Source organism: Magnolia sinica, chromosome 16 (assembly GCF_029962835.1).
Source record: "Magnolia sinica isolate HGM2019 chromosome 16, MsV1, whole genome shotgun sequence".
Taxonomy (NCBI): domain Eukaryota; kingdom Viridiplantae; phylum Streptophyta; class Magnoliopsida; order Magnoliales; family Magnoliaceae; genus Magnolia; species Magnolia sinica.
In genome coordinates, this window is record NC_080588.1 from 21,914,582 (window position 1) to 21,924,553 (window position 9,972).

General features: G+C 39.4%; 1 protein-coding gene across 1 annotated transcript in view; it reads left to right on the top strand.

Moving 5' to 3' along the window:
• Nucleotides 1-9,582, top strand: part of LOC131229074 (chaperonin-like RBCX protein 1, chloroplastic) — a 29,047-nt gene extending 19,465 nt beyond the window's left edge. Inside the window, exons 4-6 of the mRNA XM_058224933.1 lie at nucleotides 8,733-8,749; nucleotides 8,861-8,923; nucleotides 9,329-9,582. Coding sequence (XP_058080916.1) covers nucleotides 8,733-8,749; nucleotides 8,861-8,923; nucleotides 9,329-9,403 — 155 coding nt within the window. The 3' untranslated portion in view covers nucleotides 9,404-9,582. The remainder of the gene's footprint in view (nucleotides 1-8,732; nucleotides 8,750-8,860; nucleotides 8,924-9,328) is intronic.
• Nucleotides 9,583-9,972: the final 390 nt, after the last annotated feature.

Consider the following 9,972-nt stretch of genomic DNA (forward strand, 5'->3'; position numbering starts at 1 on the left):
GATTGCAGATGAAGTATGTAACTTGAAGAAGGTCATCAGGGGTTTGAAAGTTCTGTCAGGGTGAAGACTAAAATGTTAGGGATGCATGTGGGAGAGGTATGGCAGGATTCTTTGGATGCAAAGCAGGCTCTTTACCATCAGCGTATCTTGGGTTGTCGCTGTGCTTGGGTAAGCCTTCAATAAGGATCTGGGATTTGGCAACAGAAAGGGCTGAGGAAATTATCTGCTTTGAAGAGAAGTTAACCTGAGGTTCGGTGGTTAGATCACTCTCTTAAAGGCTCCGATATCTGATTTGCCAACTACCTTTCATTGTTTTGATGCTCAGTGATGCAGCAAGAATCAACAAGACACTAGTTGCATGCAACATAATCACGTACTGCATGAAGATGCCAACAAAAATCAAATGTGCAATAGAAAAAAAAATAAATAATGAAAAAAAGAAGAAGACCACAAGTACTTAAGGTTAAGGAAGACAGCTCCAAATTCAGGTCCATGTGTTTTAATGTTGCTTGCCTTTACCAGAGGCATAAATGTTGAAACACTTTTGGGGATTCAGTTCAGCTAACCATACAAATCCCCTTGAAACAGATTGTGCCTCCAACATAATACAGATCTTTTCTACATATCTGCCCCCCTTGTCTGCCGCCGGACAGTTAGACCAAAAGCACCAATCCTCCTCGTAGCACATTTAATTTTCATTCTGTCACGGTACCATTGCAAACAATGGTGTGTGTCTTTATGATTTTTCTCCACCCTCAAGTACCTTAATTGCATTCAGAAATTGGACAACATAAAGACTTCTTACTATGTTGCCCATAGAATTCAAGCTGGGTGGAAGAAATGAAGATGTGCCTTTGGAGTTTTGTGTGATCGTCGTGTTCCACTCAAACTGAAAGGGAAATTTTATAAGATAGCTATAATAAGATTAGCTATACTTGATGGGACAACATGTTGGATGGTTAAGGAACAACATGTTCATAGGATGAGTGATGTAGGACCAATGCATGAACTCAAATATTGTGAGAGATCAATCAGCAAGTTTAAATTAATTAATGAAAACTACAAATCTTGCTACCATCATCACAAATAGCAAGATTCTAAGAGGAAATCATGCATAGTTTAAGCCTAAGTTGCCAAGTATCATCCTACAAGACCATTAAACATGAGAAACTGGGATCCAATGGATGTAGAAACATCCAAATAACATAGGGTTTGGCCTAATGTAAAGGGCAAGGTCTAATACTACCTAGGGTCTACTAGATTTGAGTGTGTGAAGCTAGGGTTAGGAAAGTTTGGGCAAAAAAAAAGAAGGTGAAATTAAGGTTAAAGTGGGGATTTGAATAAATGGATTAAATGATTTAGGTCTTAGGAGGTGCGAAATAGGGTTTTGGATGTAGGGAAATTAGGGATTTTATGTTAATTAAAGGATTTGAAGATATAGAGTTTGGGAAATTGGGAGATTTGGGATTTTAGGGTTATGGTTAGGTTTTTGGACAAGGGAAGATGGGGTTTTGGAGGATGGTTCAAAGAGGCAAGGAGGAATCGAGACGCGGCCATACGGATCAGCCCGTGGGCTCGCACATGTGGTCGTACGGTCACACGTGTGAGGTCCGGTTGGCTAGGGTTTGGTCCGTAACCTTGGGGTTTTGAGGGATCGGATAAGGAATAAGAAAGGAAGGTGTTGGGATAGGTTTTAGATGGTTTGGGATGAAGAACTAAAGATATTTCAATAAAATACCTTACAAAGAAGAACTCAAAGGGATAGATGAGAACCTTGCGCCCTCGTTGATGAAAGATCGGCCTTGCACCAATCTCTCTTCCAAATCACATGGAAGACTTCTCACATTTCATGAAGAATATAAAAGAAAGAGAATTTTCTTCTTTTTTTAATGAACAAAAACCATCAAGGAGCTCCCCCCCCCCTCTTCCCCTTCATATAGTCTCAAGAAGTTTTGAAAATTACTCAACATACCCTGTTTTATGACTTTTAACCAAAATAAAGTCTAATGAAAAAACATAATAAACTACTGATAAAGTGTCCAAAGCATAAATCTAACATAAACTAGATCCTAAAACATATATATGTCGTATGATGAAAAGAATGGTCCACCATTAATGACCCCATCATGTAATCCATGCGATCCAACGACTCGATCATCACGTCCCTCAAATCTAATGATCCAAATTGCTCCCTAAAGCAACCCATGTGCACCTTCCTAGTGTGGGGTCTTCCAGATGCTCACACATGCACTATGTGGTCTTCAACACGGATACTTGCGTAGCCACAGAGAAACAGTCGCCTATCTCATTCTCTAATATATACGCAAATGTGTACGTGCTGTGATGCCCTCATCAATGAGTGTAGCTAAAATGAGAATATTGAGATGGATGGGTGGAAAGATGAGGAAGGATATAATTAGAAATGAATGCATAGGAGGTGATAGCCTGGACTTGGCGATGGTGATAGCCCAGTGTCTGCAACTCCTTTAGCTATTAGGCAAATTTCGGTATGAAGAGAGTGTAATATGAGATCAGTTCAGGATAAATCAAGTCAGGCGGAGGAAAGGCAAATGCAGGTTGGTAGAATTACTCTGGCCCAAGGTATGAAGAGGATTAAGACGGTCACGATGGAGGTGGTGCGTTTGGTGGGAGTGACCTTTGGGGATAGATCGGAGGATTACGTATCCTACTTCGAATGGGTAGAAGAAAGGGGCAGACCGCTCATTCCAAAACAGGTCCATACAACGATAGTCAAATAGTGTGCAAGGAAGATACTGGAAAATCAATGGTCAGTGTAGCAGTTGATTCAGTAGACAGGAGTCAGGAGGGGCCAAAAGCTAGTAAATGATGATTATGAGTTGGAATGTGCAGGGGCTTGGGTGGGCGCAGAAAAGAGGGCAACTGAGAGATATGCGTAAAAGATACAAAATTCAGTTGGTAGCATTGTAGGAAACAAAGTGGTTAGAAACAGATCAAAGCATGATCAATTCAATTTGGTCGGGGCAAGGATTGTCAATGGTTAACGGCGAACGTGGTTGGAGTGGCTAGGGGTATGTTGTTGATTTAAAATTTAGAGATTTGGTCAAAAGAGGATAGTTGGATGGGTAAATACACTATCAGTGGTGCTGAAGGAAAAAGGGGTCTGGTTTCAGTTGGTGTTTCTCTTCAGTGTACAGGCCATGTAAATCAAAATATCACAATGATTTGTGTGTTGAGCTGGACTCTTGTCGCAAGAGGTGGGACTTACCTTGGTGCTTGGGAGGTGACTTCAACGTTATTGGGGAGATTCATGAAAAGTCAAATGGGGGGCCGGATTACTAAAAGCATGAAAAAAAACAATTCTGATTGGATTTTCCAAAATGAGATGATGGAAATGAGATGATGGACCTCCCATTAGGTGGTGCTAAGTTCACATGGTCGAATGAACAAGCGTTTCCGATTATGAGTATGTTTAGATAGGTTCCTATATCCACAGAATGGGCGGAAAAATATCTATTGATCAATCAAAGGGGTCTTCCTAAACCTTTCTCGGACCATTACCCGATTCTTTTGGAAGTCGATGAGGAGGATTGGGGACCACAACCTTTTCGCTTTGAGCTAGCATGGTTAGAAATTGAAGGTTTTGGGTTAAAGATCGTGGAATGATGATCATCCTTTTTAGTTACAGAAGGTGCCGGTGCTTCTCTATTTCAAAAATTAAAGTGGTTAAAACAGAAGATAAGGGAATGGAAAAAAAGAGGTTTTTATGGTCGAGAGGGGGAAAAGGATGAAATGCTTCTTCATATTCAAAGGTTGGACTCCAAAGGAGTAGAGGGCTTATTGAAGGAGGAAAAGGCATGGAGGAAAGTATACAGAGCTAAATACAATGCTAGGGTGAGGGAGGAGGAGATCAAGTGGCGACAAAGGTTCAGGGCTATATGGTTGAAAGTGGGAGAGAAGAATACCAAGTTTTCATGCAACGGCAAGTGCGAGAGCACGAGTAAATAAGATCTCTTCGTTAGTGGTGGGTGGTCAAAGGATCAAGGGGAAGGAAAAAATTTGTGACTCCATAGAACAATTCTATAATGACCTTTTGTCTCAAGATAGGAGCATTAGGCCGACGCTCGACAATTTGCATTTTGGATCAATTTCGACTGAAGAGGCGAACTCGTTGGAACAAACGTTCTCAGAAGATGAAATCAAGCAAGCAATGGAAGAATTGGTCGGTGATAAGGCTCTAGGGCTAGACGGTTTCCTTATAGCATTTTTTTTAGAAACTATGGGAGTGCGTGAAAGGTGATGTCATTGGTTTCACGCAAGAATTTTTCGAAAAAGGCTTAATTGCATATCAACTAGGGGCTACTTTTATAGCTTTGATTCCCAAGAGGGAAGGAGTTGAATATTTGGAAGACTTTTGTCCTATCAGTTTGTGGGGGTCCATATAAGATTCTAGCAAAGGTGTTGGCTTCAAGATTTAAGAAAGTGTTGGGGAAGGTTATTTCAGAATCTCAATGGGCTTTTGTGGATGGTAGACATAGTCGATTGCTCTCTACTAGCCAATGAATTATGAATGTGTGGATTCTTGCTCTAGCAAAGGGGAGGAAGGTATGGTTTACAAGCTTGATGTCGAAAAAGCTAATGATCATGTGGAATGGACATTTGTAGATTATATGTTGGGCAGATTAGGTTGTGGTCCAAAGGCTTTAAGATTTAGGAAAGTGTTGGGGAAGGTTATTTCAGAATCTCAAGGGGCTTTTGTGGATGGTAGACAAATAGTCGATTGCTCTCAATTGGCCAATGAATGTGTGGATTCTTGTTATAGGAAAGGGGGGGAAGTTATGGTTTGTAAGCTTGATGACGAAAAGCTTATGATCATGTGGACTAGACATTTCTAGATTATATGTTGGGCAGATTAGGTTGTGGTCCAAAATGGCGGTATTGGATTCGGACATGTGTCAAATTAGTAAAATTTTCTATACTGGTGAACGGTTCACTGAAAGGTTTTTTAGCAGCTACTCGAGGATTGCGACAGGACGATCCATTATCTCCTTTCTTGTTCGTCACAATTATGGAGGCCCTTAGTAGAATGATTGACAGAGGAGTATAGGTGGGACTGGTAAGAGGCTTTGGGGTGGATAACATGAATTTTTAGATCTCACATATTCAATATACAGATGGTACTCTTTTATTGTGCAAAGCAGATGGCTTTTTTTTTTTTTTTTTGTTTTTGTGGAAAATCTCACTTAATTATAGTTAGTTTTGAGGTGGTTTCCGGTCTGAAAATAAATATTTCAAAGAGTGAGATCTTATGAGTAGGCATTTCCAAAGAAAAACTGCGGGCATTTGTGGAGGTATTTGCGTGCAGGGAAGCTTCTTTTCCAACAATGTACTTGGGGCTACCACTTTTTATAGGAAGACCGGCGGAGAACATGTGGGATGTAGTTATTGAGAGATGTGAAAGGAAGATATCAAAATGGCAGTCATGGTACTTATCTATGGGTGGGAGGATGGTAGGTAATGATAAAATCATCTCTGTCGAATTTTTTGATCTATTTTATATCTTTTCAAGCACCCAAAATCTATTATGAACGCTTTGGAGAGACGAAGAAGGGATTTTTTGTGGGAGGGGTCAGGGGAGAAACACAAGTTCCATCTTATGAAATGGGAGGAAGTATGTAAACCAACAGTTCAAGGAGCAAGGATCTTAAAGTTAGAAGAGATGAATTTAGCTCTTTTGGGGAAATGGGTTTGGAGGTTTGGGGTGGAGGGAGAGGCTAGATGGAGATTGGAGAAAGGTAATAGCTAAAACATATGGGGTAGAGGAAGGAGGTTGGTGGATGAAGGAATCATCCTTGTATCGGTCTTCTTACTTATGAAAGTCAATAACGTCCATGGGAGGGAATAGGCTTCTAGTTGGGGGATGGTAATAGAATTAGATTTTGGGAGGATAGGTGGGTTGGTGATGAGAGTTTGGCTGAGAGGTTTCCTTCTTTAGCTAGGGTAGCTAGGGGAGAGGAGGAGGTGGTGAGCAATTGTTATTCTATAAGAGGGGAGGAGGTTTAATGGAGTCCTATTTTTAGAAGGAATCTTTCGGATGGGGAGATTGAAGAGTTGGTTCTATTGCTTGAGATGTTATCAAAGATTGCCCCTCTACTTTCAGAGGTGGATTCCTTACGATGGTGCAAATCGAAGACATGTTCTTTCTCAATTAGATCATTTTATTGGTTCTTGTGTGCGGGTGAGGATCATTCTGAGATTGCGGCAACAACATATCTGTGGCACGACGATGCTCCATTGAAGGTGGCGGCATTTGGTTGGCTAGTAGGCATGAACAAATTGCTAACAATAGACAATCTATGTAAGCGGAACGTGTATCTCTCAAACATGTGCTTATTGTGCTTCAAAGATGCAGAATCTGTGGATCATTTATTCCTTCGCTGTGATTTCACCAGAGATGTTTGGGGTGTTCTTTTACAATTTTTCGGGGTTCTTGGGGTGTTCATGAAAACAATAGGGGAGTTTCTTATAGCTTGGCATGGTTGGGGGAAAGGGAAAAGGCGGTGGCAACTAAGTCTATTAGTGACTCTATGGGCTTTATGGTGGGAAAGGAACCGGCGCTGTTTCAGTAGCAAAATAAGCGGGCCGGTGCAAGTATTCAATAGGGCAATTCTGAATATGAAGGATCGGGTGGAAGTTTAGTTCTTTTCTTGCTATTCATCTCCTTTTGGGGTTGTTCCGATGGGTGGTGTTGTATTTTTGTATATGTGTATATTTGTTTTTGTGCTTTCGTTGGCCTTGGCCTTTTTTAATATATCATCATCGTTACAAAAAATATAATAGGAGGGTACCTAGGCATCGCACCAATAGGTAATAAAATGAGAGAAACTAGACTTAGATGGTTTGGTCATGTGCAACGTAGACTAAGAACTATGCCGGTTACAAAGAGTGAGTTGGTTCAGGTTAAAGGCTCTAAAGGGGCAAGGGAAAGGCCCAAAAGTATGTGAATGGATGTAGTAAGAAAAGACTAATGTTTTTAGTGTTGTATTGACAAATGTATTGTGTTTCTCAAAAAAAAATCACACCCTTTGCATACAGAAACATATCGAGTATCGCATTAGAAATATCAGATGTATCATGCAATGTATCGCTATCTTGGGAAACATTGAGAAATTGGTCGAATTTTTCAATAAAATTTCTTGGGATGTTAAAAAAGAAATCATTTTACATATAAATCAAAAGATCAAAAAAAACAAGTGCACATAATACGTTTCCTTTGTATAGGGTCCTAAACTATGTGCTATCTGACAGAAGTGATGCAATTGTAATTAAAATCAAGTTATATCATTTACAAATCTAAGAAGACGTATGAAAACAAAATTAGCATATATATATATATATATATATATATATATATTGAAATTTCCATAAACTTCCACCAATCTGTAGATCAGCCTCCAACCACTCTAATGTGGTTCTCAAGTTAAATGGTGAAATTGGAAAATTTTCGGATTCCCAATTTCTCCCATTTTCCCCAATTTTGCATATCAAAGGTTGAAATCTATGATTAAGCATTAAAAAATGCAAAATCATGGATTTTCATATTTGTTCTACTGATTCCAATTGATTTATAGTAAAAAAAGAGATTAAAATCGAAAAAATTTACAGTTTGCAATTCAGGCCCACTGGCTTTCCGATCTCGATTTGCCCACCCAAATCCCCTTGTTTCTGCAAAAAATGTAAGAGGGTTGGTCGAAATCAGCTAGGAATGGATTGCAAGCAAAAGATTTGAGGAAAATATGATTTTTGAGAATTTTTGAGGATTAAATTTTTTTTTTTTAAATTATACCAAAGGGGAATCATGGCTGGAATGTATCGATGATAATATCGCATGATATCGTTGATAAGGGGAGAATATAACTGCGATATATTCAATATCTCGCATTGTATCGATATACATTGATATAATGCGATATATTGCAATATATCCTGTGATACCTAGAAGACCAGTGACTGTCAGGTTATTTCATATTGGCCCACCTCATTGCCAATAGTATTGGCTGATACTACTGATACTGTGAACACTGGAAAAGACTTGACGACCTGTGGTCTAACTGAAGGTATGGCCCTTGAGAGGGTGGAATGGTGGAATAAGATTCATGTAGCCAACCCAAGTAACTGGTATAAGGCTTAGATGATGATGATGATGATGAAAGACTATGATCCAAATGAAACTAAACATGAGAAAAATTGTTGGACTAAATTTCCTCTTTAGGGTATCTTGTAATATTTCAGAATTCTGAGTGGGTTAATAATTTCAATTCTCTTTTAATTCCAGCTTTTGGCTTCTTATCATTTCTGTTGCCTTTCGAGTTTTTTTCGCTCCAATGACTCGAACTATGCAGATTGTATTATAGAAGGATAAAAACACTTTGAACACCTTTAACTAATTACACATTAAATAAGATGGTTGAATATCTTTAAAGAAGCATGATATTCATAATAATGCCCTTCACTTACTCTATGCTCACGAAGTTCAAGTGTATTTTTTGACCAAAGAGAGCAACCCCTGTTGTTTCTACTGTAGAGTTAGCGTAACAAGCTTCTTTTAGTATTGTTATGATCTCTTATGGTAGGTTTGCATTCCTCTTGTGATTCATTGGGGAAGCTCTGATGATTTGGCTCTATGATTCTTATATTTGAAATTCATTGGAATCACATTATCAACACCCATGTCCCTGTGCTCGTATTTGCAGCTCTGCGCATTTTGGAGGTCAGTAGCAAGTATTTCGAAGGAAAGAAAACTGGTTCTCTTATGATTTTTATTTTTTCATTAGTAATTTTCATATGATCTATATATGATTTGTTTTTTCTTTCCGTCCAGGTTCGTTCTGCATACTGTAAAAATGATTTTGAGTGGGATAACTTGAAGCGTTTAGCTTTCACGGTTTGAATCCTTTCCCTTCATGCATCTGACCATCTTTAATGGCCAGTTTGGACAGAAATGCATGTAAAAAGAGTTTTGCAAAGCCCATGCACACTGATGCATGTTGTTTTGCCAACTCACTGACAGCTCCATGGATGCCTGTCGTTTGCAGGACTCTTTCCTGAAAACTGTTAACAGTTGAATTTTGAGGAGAGATAAAAATTCAATTGTTTTGCAGCAAGGAATCCTAGAAAATGAATGTCAGGGGAGCTGGCACTGAGTTGGTGATGTGGGTTCTGTGGGGTTAGCTAACCTCCTTTTTTTAGGGAATCTCTGCCCAAACTAGCCAATAAATCAATCGATTTTCCTTCTATTTCTTTTGGGTATTTGCTCTGCTATTTCAGTTGCATCGATTGGCTCTTGCAGATGATTGATGAATCTAACACAAGGATCATGAGAGATTATGTCCTAGAAACCAGTCATGTAGAAAATGAAAAATAGTATACTGCTATACCCCTTCCTTACACCTCTTCAGTTCAGTATCGTGCATGCACCTATCATTCTCTCATGCACATAATGCATGTTTGCATGTTCCATATATGTAATATAGGTAAAGATTGAACTGTTTCCACTGCCTCAGTGCTGTCAAATAAAATTGCAATAGATACACCATTACATGATGAATGCTGATTCTGGACGCTGCTTCAAGCGCCACATGTGCAGGATCCAAGACTATTCATAACATGTTCTCGCCAAGAAAACTTCCTCAGCTAAAAAAATCTGTCCGGTCCATATATCATGTGGGTCACATGTACAAAGAAAGGGATAGTTATAAAAATGATAGCCATGATCCACCATGTAATGTTCACCTGTTAAGTGGGCAGTCTGTATTTTAAGACAACAAACGAATTGCGGGAAATCATAGAACGGATGTCTTGGGTTCTGCAGGCATGTGCCACTGGCACAAGGGGAGCCAGAATGTTGTAGAATATCTCCGTAATTCGAATATATGGAGAAAAGCCTGTCTTCAGATCTGCACAACTGGTGGTGACTCGTCCTCATATATGGCA